The sequence below is a fragment of the Mirounga angustirostris genome, unplaced genomic scaffold, assembly GCF_029215605.1.
Source record: "Mirounga angustirostris isolate CCGP_5_RB_7025 unplaced genomic scaffold, mMirAng1.0.hap1 SCAF_3, whole genome shotgun sequence".
Lineage (NCBI taxonomy): Eukaryota > Metazoa > Chordata > Mammalia > Carnivora > Phocidae > Mirounga > Mirounga angustirostris.
The window spans coordinates 118,937,059-118,955,647 of NW_026991711.1; the positions used below are offsets into that span (position 1 = coordinate 118,937,059).

Sequence of the window (18,589 nt, forward strand, 5' to 3'; positions counted from 1 at the left end):
TATGAACAGATACCTCACCAAAAAAGACATACATGTGGTAAATAAGCCCATGACAAGGTGCTTAATACTGTACATTATTACAGAATTGCAAATTAAAATTAACCCCTTTTTATTACTGGTGGGAATTCAAAACAGGATAGCCACTTTGGAAGGCAGTTTGGCAACTTCTTACAAAGCTAAATACATTTTTACCATATGATCAAACAAGCATGCTCCTTGGTTATTTACCCAAATGAGTTCAAAACTTACGTTCACCCAAAGATCTGCTCACTAATGTTTAAAACAGTTTATTCATTGCCAAAACTTGGAAGCAAAACTCCAATGTCTTTCAGGAGGTGAATGAACTGTGGCAAGTCCAGACAATAAAATATTATTCACCGCTATTATCATCATTGTTACGACTGTATTATTCAGTACCAAAAAGAAAAAAAACTATTAAGCCATGAAAAAAATGGAGGGAACTTAAATGTATGTTACTAAGTGAATGAAACCAGTCTATAGAGGCTATATACTGTATGATTCTAACTATATGACATTTAGGAAAAGGTAAAACTATGAAGACAGTAAGAAGATCAGTAGTTGCTAGGGGCGAGGGGTGGAGGTGGGGAGAGAGATGAACAGGTGGAGCACAGATTTTCAGGGTAGTGAAATTATTCTGTACACACTATCATGATGATACATGTCATTAACATTTGTTAAAACTCACAGACTATGTAACACCAGAATAAACTCTAATGTAAACTGGACTGTGGGTAATAATGATGTGTCAGTGTAGGATCACTGATTGTAACAAATGTTAACACCCTGGTGGGAGAGGTTGATAGTAGGGGAGGCTGTAAGGGGAGGGAATATTAAGGAACTCTTTGTTTTGTGTTCAATTGTGCTACTAATCTGAAATTGCTCTTAAAAAAGTCAATTAAAAAAAATCCCAAATCAATCTAGAAACCAAGAAAAACATACCACCCAATATCCTTTCACTAAAGAAATCAAATGAGGGAAAAAGAAAAATTATTGGGAACAGAGTTAAATGAAAACCCTCTATGTCAAAACTTAAGCAACACAGTTAATTTAGTACAAAAAAATGTCTAACAACCATGAGCTAAGTACTCAAGAAGCTAGAAAAAAAGGCAACAGAGTAACCAAGAAGGAAATAAAGATGACAGCAGAGGGCGCCTGGGTGGCTCAGATGGTTAAGCGTCTGCCTTCGGCTCAGGTCGTGATCCCAGGGTCCTGGGATCGAGTCCCGCATCGGGCTCCCTGCTCCTTGGGAGACTGCTTCTCCCTCTGCCTCTCTCTCTCTCTCTCTGTCTCTCATGAATAAACAAATAAAATCTTTAAAAAAAAAAAAAAAAAAGATGACAGCGAAATAAACCGAATGGTTACCCCTTCCAAAAAACAAAATAATGGCAACGACAGGATTCTAACTCTATGCTAAATAAAAGAGATATATTGAAAAACATAAATAAGAAGAAATTTAAAACTGGAATTGCGCAATAACCACTAAAGAAATTCAAATAGTTATCCAAAATCTCTATACTCAAGAAGTATTAAGTCCAGACAGTTTTTAGTTGTGTTCTATCAAGCTGTTAAATAAGTTTCGCAGCATTTATATAAATTGTTCTAAGGACCAGAAAGAGAAGGGTTATTACCCAGACACAAACAACCTAAATAAAATATTAGCAAATTGAATTCTGAAGGTATTAAATATACATGTGTGCACATATATACACCCTTAACACACTTAATAACTAGGCTTCACCTTAGTAATGCAAAAATGAGATATCAGAAAATATATCTGTGTACTTACTTGCACATTAACAGACTACAGAAGAAATATCATATGACCATCTCAGTAGATAAGAAAAAAAGCATTGTAGAATTTTAAAAATCAAGTTCGTGGGGCGCCTGGGTGCTCAATCGGTTGAGCATCTGATTCTTGATTTCAGCTCAGGTCCTGATGGAGCCCCCGTGTCAGGCTCCAGCCCGCTTAAGATTTTCTCTCTTCCCCTTCCTCTGTCCGCCCCCCCCACCCCGCCCCACTCTGATGTGCATGCATGCACGCTCTCTCTCTAAAAATAAATAAAGTTCATAATGACCTCTCTCAGCAAACCAAGAAAAGAAGTGTCAATAAGGGTTGTTTATCAAAAAGCTATAGTAAACATCCTGTTAAATGGAGAAATTTAATACATAATCCCTTTAAGAGAGAAAAAAAGGTAATGATGCCAGCTTATCATCAGTGCTACTTGCTCACCATAGTACTAGAGGTTTTGGCTGAGACAGTAAAAATTGAAAGATTAGAAAAAAAGGAGCTGAAACTCAAATTTAAGCTCTATTACAAAACGACACAAAAGAACTGACTACCATGTTCACTGATATGACTTAGTATTATAAATATGCCCCCACAATCGATAAATTCAATGCAACTCCAATTAAAATACCAAAAATATCTTCTTGGACACCTGAAACGGATTAAAAAAATTTTTATTTTTTTTTAAAGATTTTATTATTTGAGATGTGGGACTTGATCCCGCGACTCCAGGATCATGACCTGAGCTGAAGGCAGTCGCTTAACCAACTGAGCCACCCAGGGCCCTAAAAAAATTTTTAAAAGATACAGTGCAGGAAAACACAGAGACCAATAAAAATATTCAGATTAAAAGGGAAAACAGGTAAGCTATAGAGTAAGATAATACAATGCTATTTATAGAAAAAACATGTATTATATATAAAAAACCTGAAGACTTCACTGAAAAACCTATTAAAAATAAATTCAATAAAGGATACAAAAATCTGTTGCATTTATTAACATGAACAAACTATCAGAAAATTAAGGAAAAAAATCCCATTTACAATTGCACCAAAAATAATAAAATACCTAGGAAAAAATGTAACCAAGGAGGTGAAAGATCTGTACAAGTGAAAACTAGGACACTAATAAAAAAAAAATTAAAGACATAAACAGAAAGACATTCCATGCTCACGGATTGAAAAAAATTAATATTGTTCAATGTCCATACTACCCAAAGCAATCTACAGACTCATTGTAACCCCTATCAAAATTCCAAAGGCACTTTTCAAAGAAATAGAACACATAATCCTAAAATTTGGATGGAATCACAGAAAGACTGAACAGCCAAAGCAATCTGAAAAACAAAACTAGAGGCATCATGCTCCCTGCTTTCAAACTATACTACCAAGGTAATGTAATCAAAATAGTATAGTCCTGGCATAAACAGACATATAGATCCATACAACAGAATTAAGATCTCAGAAATGAACTCATGCATAAATGGTTGATTTATGACAAAGGAGGCAGGAATATGTAAGAAAGGACAGCCACATGCAAAAGAATGAAACCAGACTACTGTCTTCCATCATGCACAAAAATTAACCCAAAATGGATTTAGGCTTGAATGTAAAGCCTGAAACCATAAAACTAGAAAAAAAGATAGGCAGTAAAAGCTCCTTGACCATCAATCTTAGCAATGATTTTTTGGATCTGATTCCAACAGCAAAGGCAACAAAAGCAAAATAAACAAGTGGACTACATCAAATTAAAACCTTCTGGCACAACAAAGGAAATCATCAACAAAATGAAAAAGCAACGTACTGAATGGGACAAAAATATCTGCAAGTCATGTATATAAGGGTTAATATCCAAAATATATAATGAGCTCATACAACTCAACAGCAAAAAACCCCGAATACTCTGATTAAAAAATGGGCAGAGGATCTCAATAGACATTTTTCCAGAGAACACATACAGATGGCCAACAGACATATAAAAAGATGCTCAACATCACTATCGGGGAAATGCAAATCAAAACCACAATGTGGTATCACCTTATATTTGTTGGAATGCCTATTATCAAAATCAGATAATAAGTGTTATGAGGGTGTCGTTGAAAAGGAAATCTTCATGCGCTGTTGGTGGGAATGTAACTAGTATAGCCCCTACAGAAAACAATATGAAGGCTGCTCAAAAAATTAAAAATGGAACTATCATACAATCCAGCAATTCCACTTCTGGGTATTTATTCAAAGAAAATGAAAACAGTAACTCAAAATGATAGATGTACTCCCAGGTTCAGAGCAGCCTTACTTACAATAGTCAAGATACAGAAATAACCTAGGTGTTCCTGGATGAATAAATGGATAAAGATGTGGAATACACACACACACACACACACACACACGAACACATGCATGCATAGAGAGGAAAACTATGCAGCTATAAAAAGAATGAAATCTTGCCATTTGCAGTAACACAGAGGGACCTTGAAGGCATTATGCTAACTGAAATAAGTCAAATGGAGAAAGTACCATATTATCTCACATGTAGAATCTAAAAAACAACTAAAAATCCAAACTCAGATATAGAGAACAGACTGCAGGTGGGGGTTTGAAATGCGTGAAGAGTGTCAAAAGGTACAAATTTCCAGTTATAAAATAAGTAAGTCATGGAGATGTAATGTACGGCATGGTGACTACAGTTAATTCTGTGCGGCATATTTCAAAGTTGTTATGAGAGTAAATCTTAAAAGTCCTCATCACAAGAGAAAAAGATCTGTAACTACGTATGCAGACAGATGTTAACTAAATTTATTGTGATCATTTACAATGTATACAAATACCAAATAATTTTGTACAATCTAAAATGTTATGTCAATTACACCTCAACAAAAAAAATAAACATGAAATATGTAAAGAAAAAAGGAAAAAAAACACACACAAAAATATCTACACAAAAAATTTCAGTCTTTTCCCAATACATGCATGTCTTAGGGCACATATCAAAGTGAGCACCCATTAGGGAGGGTGCTGTAGGGAAGGGAGTGAAGATGAAGCATAAAGTGAAAAAATGTGCAGAATCCTCCAAGGATCAACGACAGTGACCATAATCTGAAGAGTTTAAGTAATTCAAATTTGTGTACCGGAAATCTTTTTTTTTTTTTTTAAAGATGTTATTTATTTACTTGAGAGACAAAGAGAGACAGAGTGTGCGAGCATGAGTGCGCATGAGTGGGCGGTGGGGGCAAAGAGGGAGAAGCAGGCTCCTCGCTGAGCAGGGAGCCCAATGCAGGCCTCAATCTCAGGACCCCAGGACCATGACCTGAGCCAAAGGCTTAACCAACTGAGGCACCCAGGCGCCCGTGTGTACCCAAAATCTAAAAAGAATTAAAGCAAATATTAAGTTTTCAAATACACAGTATTTTTAGATGGGAAAAAATTTTTTTTTAAATGTTTTATTTATTTATTCATGAGAGTCAGAGAGAGAGAGAGAGGCAGAGGCAGAGGGAGAAGCAGGCTCCCCGCCTACCAGGGAGCCCGATGTGGGACTCAATCCCAGGACCCCGGGATCATGACCTGAGCCAAAGGCAGACGCTTAACCATCTGAGCCACCCAGGTGCCCCTAGATGGGAAAATTTAATAGAAAAGTAGAAAGTGTCAATTCTTCCAAAACTGTAATGAATTAAATATAATCCCAGATAAAAACACAACTTTGTCTTTTGAGTGTGTCGGGGTGTGTATATATTTACAGATTATTTTTGGAGGGGGATACTGGAATTCATATACTAATACCTGAAAATAGCTAAGGATATAATGAAAAGAGAAACCATGAAACCAAGCCTTATTAAATATTTTTTTAAAGATTTATATAAGAGAGAAAAACAGAGAGAGGGAGAACAAACGTGGGGGAGGAGCAGAGAGAATCCTCCAGCAGACTCCCTGCTGAGCGCAGAGCCTGAGACTGAGATCATGCCCTGAGGTGAAATTAGGAGCCAGCTGCCTAACCAACTGAGCCACCCAGAAGCACCACCTTACTAAATATTAAAACTGTTTTAATTAAAAAAAAAAAAAATGCAATACTGGATGAAAAATAGAATGGACCAATGGAAAAAAATCCAGAAGTAGATGCCAGAATATGTGTGAATTTAATATATGATAAAAAAGATATTTCAGGGCACCTGGGTGGCTCAGTCTGTTAAGTATCTACCTTCAGCTCAGGTCATGATCCCAGGGTCCTGGAATCCAGCCCCACTCAGCAGGGAGTCTGCTTATCCCTCTCCTCTGCCCCTCATCCCCCCACCTGCTCATGTGCGTGTGCTCTCTCCCTCTCTCAAATAAAATCTTAACAAAAAAAGGTAACTTCAATTGGGAAAAAAAAGGTGTGACAGACAAATGACACAACCAAAACACAATGGTCAATCCCTCAAGGTGGAAAGCGTTAGGGTGAAATTTTACTTTGTTCTTTTTAGGTATGTCTACTTCTTAATCCCTCAAGCGAGCCTGCATTATTTAAATAAACAGAAAAAACATGAAGCTATCACCGGTTAAAAATACAAACAGGCACTTATAATGGAAGAATACCACATACATATTTTATAATTATTCAACTTTAAAATAAAAAATTTTATTGGGGTGCCTGGGTGGCTCAGTTGGTTAAGCGTCTGCCTTCGGCTTGGGTCGTGATCCCAGGGTCCTGGGATTCAGCCCCGCATCAGGCTCCCTGCTCAGTAGGAAGCCTGCTTCTCCCTCTCCCACTCCCCGTTTGTGTTCCCTCTCTCGCTCTCTGTCAAATAAATAAATAAAAATTTAAAAAAAAAAGATTTTATCTATTTATTTGAGAGAGAAAGAGAGATCCTGCATGCAAGCAGGGATAGGGGCAGAGGAGAAGGGAGAGAATCTCAAGCACACTCCACACTAAGCTTAGAGCCCAACTTACGGTTGGATCTCATGACCGTGAGATCATGAACCGAGTGGAAGTTGGAAACTCAACCAACTGAGCCATGAGGCGCCCCTATAACCGTTCAACTTTTAAAGCAGAAGATACAAGAAACTTAAAACTTTTAAAGAGTCCACAATTAAAAAAGTCTTTCCCCCCATATTTATAATCAGTTCACAGCTTTTTGCATTTCCCCAACCATAATACGGGGATAACAGCTACCTCTCAGGACTATTTTGATTAAATGAGATTATACATATAAACTCGTCTTTCTAAGGTGCCTGGGTGGTTCAGTCGGTTAAGCAGTTGACTCTTGATTTTGGCTCTGGTTGTGATCTCAGGGTTGTGTGACTGAGCCTTGCACTGGCTGCGTGCTGGGCGTGGAGGCTGCTTAAGATTCTCACTCTGCCCCTTTGTCCCCCCCAAAACAAATAAACAAAATACCCTCTTCTTTCCAATGATCTTTAAGGAATTAATAAACAAACAAACAAAAAATCAAAGAAAACCTTGAGGCCAAAGGGTATGGCTATTATCAATAAGCAAAAAATAAGCATCTTTAAGTAAGGCTTTTGGACTTACATTATTTTCCCAAACATAATAAAAATATATAACAAAACACCATATACAGAAACATTAGCAAAAATAACTGTAACTACTATCTTAAAAAATCAAGTATGGAGAAAAAGAAAAAAACAAAACAAAAACAAACAAAAAAACCACCACAACAAAAACAACAACAAAAAACAAGCCATTTTGAATACTGTATTTGTCTTTCTGACACCATCAGGGAAGGTACAAGCAAATAAGTATTTTAAATTCTGTATATTAGAAAGTCTACATTGGGTTTACAGTAATAAACAAGGGTACATTAATTTTTGTATATGAGTACCTTCTAATGTAAACCTTATGTGAAAATTATCAGGTTAATTACTGTATACCTATAGGTTCTGTTTCCCTTCTAATTGTACTGGGAGGGAAAAATTCAAATCTTTATAAAATCTGATGTATATCTGATTCCTTTTTCTCTCATTAAGTCCCATCAAAATTAAATTTTAAGATAAATCATTCAAACAATTTTTCATCCTTTGGCACAGAAAAGAAAGGAAAAAGATTCAAGTTAGCAGATAATCTTTAAAATAGAAATAAGGATCAATGTTGTAGGCTAAAGAAGTATAATGAAATACTTATGTTCCAGAGGTACTTACTGCACCAGATGTTGTACCTAAAAAAATAAAGGAACAATATTTACAATGTGATAAATCATGGTCTCCTCGAGTGAACATTTTTAAAGTATTTATTCATACTATGTCTTCCTCCTTAGCCTGTCACACTAAATATCCTAAGACTGTTCTTTATGATTTATGTGCATGCTCTCTTTTTTACAAAATAAACATATACGGTGCAAAGCATTTTCAGAATTAAGTGGCACTCTGAACTTTTAAACTGCAAACTCACTTGGATCCCATTGGAAAAGTATTCACAAGCTTTGCCTTTTTCTCTTCTTGCTATTATACATGTCTATCTTAACTAATTCCTTTCTCTACTACACTACTGAAATAAAATAATGCCACAGACCTCAGATTCTATGCTTTAGATCTACAGCACCTTCAACTATATAAACTTCAGACTTGTGGTGTACAATATAATATCCATTAGCTACCACATGTTTCTGTTAAAAATTTTTAATTAAGATGAAATAAAATCTAAAAATTCAGTTCCTCCTTTGCACTAGCCAATTTCAAGTACTCAGTAATCACATGTGGCTAATGACTACCATATCGGACACTACAGATTACAGAACATTTCCTTTTGCATAAAAGTCTATTAGATGGTACGGTCCTAAATTATTATCAGTACCCCTCTAGACATAAGGGGAAACACCCATTAGCCACCAAGTTCAAATGAGTAAGTTTCAACTTTAGAAACTAGTAACCTAAAACTATGTGTGAAAAAGAAAAGAACTGTATGTAAAAAAGGAATAAAACACACAGAACAATCAAAAGAGGCTACTATGGACATCGCTGGTAAAACCAAAGCATTTAAAAAGTAATTAAGAAGAAATTTTATGAGTCTGTTTCTCACTCAGGATACAGGAAACAAAATGTTGGTTACCAAAGTGGGGAGGGCAACACAGGTGAACAGGATTAAGAGATACAAACTTCCAGTTATAAAATAAGTCAAGGTAATGTAATGTACAGCATAAGAAATCGTATTGTATGTAATAACTTTGGATGGTGACGGATAGGTAACTAGACTTATTGTGGGGATCATTTTGTAATGTATAAAATTATCATATCACAATGTTGTACATCTGAAGCTAACAGGATATTGTATGTCAATTATACTTCAATTAAAAAAAATTTTTTTAAGGTAATGTTCCAGGATTATTTGGATAATAGTAATCAGCTCTAGATATCTAAATAGGCAAAATATTATACTAGGTATTTCAGAACACCATTTCAGCTTAAATAAATAAATTTGTGAAGCATCTTAAAAAGATCCATTATGCCCCCATATAAACCTGTAGGAAAATGTGCATTTTAAATGTTTCAAACCATGCTCAAAACAAAAAATGTTTTAGGGGTGCCTAGGTGGCTCAGTCAGTTAAATGTCTGACTCTTGATCTCAGGGTCGGGAGATTAAGCCCTGAGTAGGACCCCACCCTGGGTGTGGAGTCTGCTTGAGATTCTCTCTTGCTCCCTCTCCGCCTGCCCCACTTCCCCACTCTAAAAACCAAACCAAACCAAAAAAACAAAAAACATTTTGGCATAATCATGGAAAAAAAGTTCAGCATCTGGAATACCAATTTATCTGAACATTATTTACTCATGGATAATTGAAGCATTACTAATATATATGAAAGGTACACTAGTCAAAACAGTTATTAATAACTGGCTGATAAAAAAAATTATCACAAGGCTTACAAACTCCAACGGCTACAAGGACCAAGCAGGTAATAGAAAAGACTGTAAAGTAGTCCAGAAGGCCAATGAGAGTACATGCTCCATATCCAAAGTAAGGAGTTACTACCCCATTCCACAGTGTCTGCTGTGTACAAAAAGGGACTCAACCAGAATTTTTCATTTAAACATTCTCTGACTACCTACTGTGTTGATAAGCACCACTGTAAACAACGAATATTCAGATAATACAGTGTTTCAAGATAAATTCAATCTTTTTGTAAAAAGATAAATCTAATTGTTATGTATGGCCCAAGACTTTAAATGTTGGCAACTAATTATAAAATTTAAAAACATTGTATAGGCTAAAGTATAACTGTAGACCAAATCTGGTTCCAGAACTCCTGATCTAAAATTATGGTAATTTTTTATGGATTCAATTATGAATGCCATCCCTACTTCCCATTGCTTAAAACAATAACAAAAAGAAGAAAAAAATCAGAGGCTAATCATAAAGCCAAAGTGACATTGCTTTTATTCCTTGTTATGACAGCTACTGTCCAGATGAAGTCTAATATTTACCACCATAAATGGTGTACATACCTGCTGCTACATCCATATTATTTACTCCTGGCTGTAAGATAAAAAATGAAATTAGTAATATTCACCTTGCTTAAACTATATTTTATATAAGTTCCTTATAAAGCAGAGTTCCCTTTATGTATACTCAAAGATTCTCAGTAAGTTTTAGTTCCTTTAGTTTGCTATAAATTGTAAAAACATCATAAACCTGGAGCTATTGAAGCACTTTAATCTAAGTGTGTTATTTATATGATCATCAGTTACATATAGATTCACAACCATTTACCCACAATTCTGATACAGAAAAAGCTCTAAAAACCAAGTTTTTTCAACTTTCACACCAACACTCATTAAGTGGCAAAATCTGCTCTGAATGACATGAGCTCTTTATCCCACCCCAGAGAATATCCGTTAAGTTTGCCACAGAAATACTGTGTTCGAATTATATAAGGCACTGTCCAAAACCCCAAGAGAACTTTTTATACGATATATAGAATATGCAAAGTATTATTTTATAATATTAAAACATTTTAAAATATATATTTGGCCTAAGAATTTTGGGTAAGACATTGCAAACGTAACACCCCAAGTGGAGTATGTTCATTACAACCACTAGGTTATCAGGTAATAAATAAGTTATGCTAATATGAATATCATAATGATTTACATATTGCTATACAATCCAGTAAGGGTGATAAGGCTGTCAAGGATTTTGTAAGTAATGTGCCAGCACTGAAGTCTCATGAAATGTAAATTTAGAATAAAATCTTCTGATTTCTAAATCTAGGATCTATTACTAAACCATAATACAACAATTTTAAATTAACACCCAGCAAAGCAAAAGCCTATTCTTTAAGATCAGAATGCCACCAGACCAATAAAATGCTTCTGGCTAACAAATTATAGCTGTTAGTATTCTACTCCTGTTTAACATAGAATTAACAATTAAGGATGTCTGTATAAATACAGGAAAAAATGTGAATGCCTATCATTCAAGAACCTAAAAACCCACTGTAATTCCCACCTTGCATTACAGTACTCACACACTTAAAAAGCTAACACGATTGCCTACAAAATACATAGAACGATGTTATTTCATATATAAAAGTAGTCAGAACATCACAGAAAATAATTATTTTTACTAGATTACCGGTAAGGCAGGCTGCATGGAAGCCTGAGACATATGAGACATCATCATTCCAGGCATTACTGAAGACATCATTCCAGGCATCTAGAATAAAAGTAAAAAAAGGTTACTATATAAAACCAAAGCATTTAAAGAACTTTATTAATCTATCTGGTTATCAAAGCTAGTATGTACAACTCAAGATTTAAACCCAGTGAACACTATACTAAATGAATAGTATGCTTAGTAAGTGCTTGTTGAATGAATGAAGTATTTTATCAATGAGCTAATATTTGTCATAATTTATATGTACAGTTAAAATTACTTTTAACAAACTTAAAAGTTTATATTATTTCCAACGTCATTTTGAGAATATTAATTTTCTTTTAACTCACCACTCATGTTTTTCTCCATTCTTTGGAGCAAGACAAAAATTTTTTGTATTTCTCACCTTTGACTATTAATATCTGTATTAGAAGGTTTTACAGCAATCTGGTTCTTTAAAAAATTCAAGATCAAAGGTGCTTAAAAATCGATGACTATAAAAAATATGTAAAAAACAAACTTTAGACACAAATCATCTATGTCCTCTCTTGAAAAGAAAAACTTAATAAAGCACACACCATGAATATCTGAAGAAAGAAAATATTAGTTTTGGAGGTTAATCTAGTCTATCAATGACTGCCATCCAAATCTATGAATGAATCTTCACTACGAAGTATGAATAAAAATCATGAAAATTAACATAAATTTCCAAAGTATTTTGACCCAATACTCATCCATATTATATTTTGATTTTAATATGAGCAAATCTAACAAAAACATGGAGGGGAATAAAAACTGTACACAATAATCATAAGTACTGGAACAAGGTAACCAGGTATTCAACAGTTTCAAATTAAATGAAACTTGGAGAAATAGAAACAAACAAGCATCTTATGGTCAACAGGAACATATAAAGCCTACTAAAGGTAGATGAGAACACTTGCACACTGAATTTTGTTATTTGGGAAAGTCGACTCACAAAGCAAAACCAGGCTAAAGTACCATTAAAATGAAGCAGCACTGTATTAATGGATTAAAAAACAAAGGTTTTTTGTTCCTTAAAATATTCAATAAATTGCTTAAACATCATGAAACAAGAACTTGACAGAAAACATGTGACTACTACTTGGAATATATGGTGAAACAGCAGGTTAAAAAAAGATACAGAATTTGAAAACAGAAGCACAAGCCTCCACCACCCTGACTAGAAGAATTAAAGTAATTTATACATTAAGGGAAAAAAACACAGTGACCAAATGAGAAGTAGGCTCGGAAGTTCCCTCTTTTCTCTACTCCCAACAAATATATCCTCACAACTAATTTTACTTAAGGCTAATGGCAACGTAGGCGTGAATTCTTAAGGTTCTAAATAACTGATTATGGGGGGAAGCATGGTGAGCAACAGAGGGAAAGAGCCCGATATTTAAAATGGCATATATATAAAATCCAAAGCTGTTAACATATCCAAAAACTAGAATTCTAAACTAAATTGAAAAACTCAACTTTGAAAACTTGAGAAAAAAGTATTTTCTCATAAGAATTAAAGACATTAAGGGTGCCTGGGTGGCTCAGTTGGTTAAGCAACTGCCTTCGGCTCAGGTCATGATCCTGGAGTCCCAGGATCTAGTCCTGCACTGGGCTCCCTGCTCAGCAGGGAGTCTGCTTCTCCCTCTGACACCCCCCCCCCATGCTTGCTCTCTCTCATTCTCTCTCTCAAATAAATAAAAATCTTTTTTTTTTTTTTAAGATTTTATTTATTTGACAGAAACACAGCGAGAGAGGGAACACAAGCAGGGGGAGTGGGAGAGGGAGAAGCAGGCTTCCCGCGGAGTGGGGAGGCCCATGCGGGGCTTGATCCCAGTACCCTGGGATCATGACCTGAGCCGAAGGCAGCCGCTTAATGACTGAGCCACCCAGGTGCCCCAATAAATAAAAATCTTAAAAAAAAAAAAAAAAAGAATTAAAGACATTAAGAAAAGTGGGATAAAATCTCCATCATGCAACAGAACATCTCCACATGGTAGCAGTACAAAGGAATGTAACTTCAAACTGAAATACTCTGACTTCATAAGACAGTGATCAAATCCCATTTAAAAAACAAGGGACAAAAACCCTTACAATATAATAAGAATTGACTAGAAAAGGCCAGTGACACTTAAAGCAAACAATATTTAAAAATCATTAAAGAAGAGAGTTTGACAGAATTCTCTCAATTGTTCGTCTTCCCCACTTCAAATTTTAAAACCTCTCAAAAATTTGCCTTTAGCCTAAAACTTGTGGAACTGGTTATAGAATGAGACTTAGTGTTTTGGTTTCTTCTCCACTCCTTCCCCCGCCCCCAAAACCAACTGTTTCTTCACCTTCTAATTGCTCCCGGGGCTACAGTTACCTTTTAACTAAATAAGATCACCTAAGCCTCTTACAAGTAGATTTTCTTTACATATTTCAAATAGAAAGATGATGAACAGTCAATGTTGATTTTGTAGCAACAAAAAGAAGCAGAGGAGACTGAACCCCAGCTTTGAGGGAGTCCTGCCAGCCCTTCTCTTCATGCAGTCTGAGGACTGACCCTAAAGGGACCACATTTGTCAAGGCTGAGGAGTGTCCAAATACCAGGGCAATGAAACACTGTGGCAAAAAGTCTTCCCCAGAGGTAAAACCTGAGTCTGGGGTCTTTGCACCTTCAATTCCCCGATTTCTGAGGTTGGCATTCTGAGCCACAAGTCTATTTCAAAATAGGGTTTTACATTTGTGGAACTTATGTGAATGAGATTTAGTGTTAAATAAAAATCTGAATTCTCCCTCATATCTCTATAAATTCTGAGGGGCATCAACTAGTTAGGCTTGTTCAACTGGACAAACATTGGAAAGATTATATACAGCTGAATATCTAAAAGTAACTAGATTAACATAATTTTAAACCAAAACTGTAATACTAGCATGAAACCAAGTAACAAAAACATAAATACAGAAAACGATACATTCTTACGAGAAGTTATTACAAGAATTAGACAAATTAAGAGCTCTTCCAGAGGCCTAAGCATCACAAAAAACCTGTCTCCCAAAGACTGAAGAATCTACTTCATGGAAATGTTACGATTTCCTTTTTTCATTAACACTAGGATACACATAACATGGGGACACATGTTTCAACCCATCTGAATTCTTTCAGAGGTTTTGTGTTGATTTAGGCCAGTCACTTGACAGCACCATCAATGTGAAATGATTAAAATTTTCTAAGTTATCCATTATTATTTTGTTTTAATACCAAACTGACCCAGGTTGCAAGCTTATGAGATTTGTGGTTCAAATCCTCAGAAGTGACTTTCCCTTCCTCAGCCCAAATATTCAAAGTTGAGGCATTCAAAAGTTACTTTGTCATCCCTTTTTGCATGGAAGGTTTACTTCTTGCTTCACATGAAGGGAATAGCCCCTTGGTCTCCCAGCTTTATCTGCAGAGTATTTTAGACTTCTCATTAGGTTTTTTTTCCCTAAGGGCACATAACGGAGTGTTGTACCATTTACGGCATCTTAAGTTCAATGAAAATAGGATGTTGGTTCAAAATAGTTAAAGGAAGAAATCTTAACACAATTGCTACAATGTTGCCATTATAAATTCCAAAAGCAGATCATTCTTAAAGCTACAAAGCGGTGGTTCATATAAGCTTAATGAGAAGCACACTATAAAATCACAGCCATGTACAGCTTCACAAATTTTCCATTTAAGCTACTTTCGCAAATATATTAAAGTTTTACAATTACAAATTTTTAGTTGTTAGGAAACAGGAGAAAATGGGAAGGGTAAAACACAACATGAGACATAAGCTAAATTGTCTAAAATATTAAACATCTGAATTTTATGGACACTTCGGAAGTTTTCAAAACCAAAAATTAATCAGATATACTGTTTGGTACACTTTATTCATAAATTGCCAACCATTCCTCTATGTATACTATATAAATTTTTCTATGTATATTTCTATTCTTTTAATGACAAAAGTTAAACCAATTATCAAGATATCCTCAGAAGGAATACCAGTATGAAGAAAATAAAAAACAAGTAGAAACTAGGGAGCACTGCACAGTCTGCTCATTCTTAGTACCCCAGTATGGAAAGTTCCTAATGTTAGATAAAACAAGCCTGCTACATTTTTCACTAAATATTTTTAAAACTAAAAGTAAAATAATAAAAGCAATTCCGTCAATGCTACAACACATTAAGTTGTACAAAATGTAAAACTAAATTAGCCCAGTTGTTTCATGGTATCAAAAGCAAAGTGAAGATCATTACACATGGGCACTTCAAAAGTTCTTCTCTTCATAATTATTTCCTGGAGTTTTTCCTGGTGGAAAGAAATCACACAACCTAAGGATCTTTTGTCTAAATATTAACTTTTAAATTTGACTGATTTTTAAAAACCATTCTTTCTGCAAACCTGAAGTTTCAAATTACCTAAGAAGTTTGATTCTTGCCTTTTTACTTGGTTCCTCTTTAAGTCAAATTCCATTAAGTCAGTACACAGAGGCTATTAAGTCTAATATTTAAAAACCATTTATACCACTAACTTACCTTATGAATGAACACAAAAAAATTAATCACCAAACAACTGTAAAAGCCACATCTCTGAATGTAACTCTTCATTCAATTAGAAATAAGCAGAAATACTCCTGTTTAAAGCATATCCTTAATAACCCAAAATCAGCAGTTAAATTTTGGGACAATCATTTAACCTAACTTTCCCTTTATTACAATTATTTATAGATTCAAGATACTTATCATTTTCTGATATAACATTTAGATAAACAAAAAGACATATTCACCAACTGTTCCACATGGAATAGAACCTTACCATTTAATAAGTTAATTGCCAGTATTAAAAAATATTTAGTTTACTAAATTCTCTCAACCTCGATAGTTTATAACTGTTGAAGTATACACTATTGTTCAGATTCTAAGGAGGTCAGCTTAATTATATAATCTCATACTGCTATACAGGGAAGCAGTCCAGTACAGCTAGCCATTAAGCACACTCTAGAGTGAGACTATCAGAATTCCTATCCCAGCTTGGTCACTTAGCAGCTGCATGATCTTGGGCTAAATTACTTAACCTAACCGGGCCTCAATTTTCTCAACTGTAACATGGGGAAAAATACTACTCATCTGTTAACATTGCTGTAGGGATCAAATGGGGCAATGCACAGAACAGTGCTCAATAAATGACAGCTGTTTTATTACCATTGCTCTCCTTCAACTCAGATAAATAAAGTTTCTCTCCATTGTCCCTTCGCTCATCTATTCCCTATTAGACTGGCACTTAGGTTCTTTAAGGGCATCTAGTAAATAATGTGAAAGCATCATCTTTAGTAGGAATCAACACATGTAATAAGGCAATCCCATTTTAGGCATCACATTTAGTGCTGGCTCTGCAATGTCACTGGACAATTCACTCAATTCCCTGGGCCTTACTATTCCCACCTATAAATTAGACATTCATCCTCTAGCCAACCCTCTTTTCAAGTCAGAAGGATCAAATTCAGTAAGGTATATCAATCTCTCAAATTTATACACAAAGACAGTGATAGAATATAATTCCTTCTAAGAATATAATTCCTTCTAAGACAGATTAGGTATCACAACCCTATTCTCTGAAACCTTAAGAAAAAAAAAATATATGCAAAAGGGAAAGTAAATAGTTTAAATTATTAATGATACTTAGCCACTGTCTCTTACTAAACTCTAAACTTCTTAAACAAGGTCAAAGAAAATATAGAGAGAAAACTGAGTATGGATATATGATACAAAAACTTAAAAAAAGCCAAATGAAAATAAATTATAATTTTAATTTTTAAAAAGCCCTAAACATAGTAGAGATACACACAAACTGTGATGTCTCAAGTGATATAGAATTAGACTTTAAAACTTCCTCTAAAAAGTCACCTAAGCTTTCTTTTGAACACAAGCCCTCTAGGATGCAAGTATGGAGGAACATAAGACTGTTACTATCTCCTACTCCAAAATCCTTTAAAATAGATTGTTTTATATCTAGCTAAATCATTATATATTGTTTACATGAAACTTTACTTTTTAGTTTCTTCTCAATTGTGGGCACCTTTAAAATAAGGAGTACGTCTCATTTATGTACACAGTACTCGTGCAGAGGACAGGTACATCTACATATAGCAGAAATTCAAATGCTTACAGTAGACAACTTTATGCAGACAGTTCTTATTTCTGTATAGAAGAGAAAAATTTTCTATTATATTTAATATTTGCTAATAAATATGTAATGACCTTGAAATTACTGAAAAATCACCTTTCAGAAAATGAACCATTTTCTTTTATCACATGGCCAAGGAAACTATACCAAAGCCCATGTTTTTGAACAGAAACTTAATGCTCATTCATTAATCAAAAAATAATTTAGAAAGTCTTAACCCAAACAGAAGATCAGGCCCTAGGGAGTAAAATTATGTTTGTATTTGTAGTGAGAACTTTGTTTTTTTTAATGTCTAACATAAATAAATTTTAAGAAAAAAAAAAATCAAAGCTGAAGATAAAGCAAATTATATTTCAACTCAGAACAGTCCTCACTTGCTGACGTGTTTAGTCCTTCAAAAGACATAGCTACCAGCATCACTCAGATTTGGAGAAGATTCAGATTTCCACTTTGAGTGCACTGTACCAAGTAAAAAAGAAGCAATTAGAAGTAGATTTTCTTGGGGCGCCTGGGTGGCTCAGTTGGTTAAGCGACTGCCTTTGGCTCAGGTCATCATCCTGGAGTCCCGGGATCGAGTCCCGCATCGGGCTCCCTGCTCGGCAGGGAGTCTGCTTCTCCCTCTGACCCTCCTCCCTCTCATGCTCTCTGTCTCAAATAAATAAATAAAATCTTAAAAAAAAAAAAAAAGTAGATTTTCTTTAAAGCCTATTATGCAAAACACCATTATCTTTAGTACTACCACTAACTACAATTAACTTTTCATTAACAAGCAAAAGAAATGTATGATTACTTGACTAGAGAGAGAAAAGAAATATAAAAGATTCATCTCCACAAAACTTCCAAATGTCTACAAATAACCATGACAGCCAAATCAGCAGTTAGAAGACGAGAAAATAAAGTTCAGCGAGGCAAGTGAGGGAATGCCTGTAAGTTTTCAGTGCAGAATATATACATAATACATCTTTTAACACCACAGCCAAGAGAGTTAAAT

At 34.9% G+C, this 18,589-nt stretch overlaps 1 protein-coding gene across 10 annotated transcripts in view; it reads right to left on the reverse strand.

Moving 5' to 3' along the window:
• Positions 1-18,589, reverse strand: part of PRPF40A (pre-mRNA processing factor 40 homolog A) — a 56,216-nt gene that overhangs the window by 29,969 nt on the left and 7,658 nt on the right. For all 10 annotated transcript variants that reach the window (XM_054506215.2, XM_045868847.3, XM_045868841.3 and 7 more), the window contains exons 3-5: positions 11,360-11,440; positions 10,231-10,261; positions 7,933-7,949 (exon numbers count right to left, since the gene is read on the reverse strand). In XM_054506215.2, the coding sequence (XP_054362190.1) occupies positions 7,933-7,949; positions 10,231-10,261; positions 11,360-11,440 (129 nt within the window). The remainder of the gene's footprint in view (positions 1-7,932; positions 7,950-10,230; positions 10,262-11,359; positions 11,441-18,589) is intronic.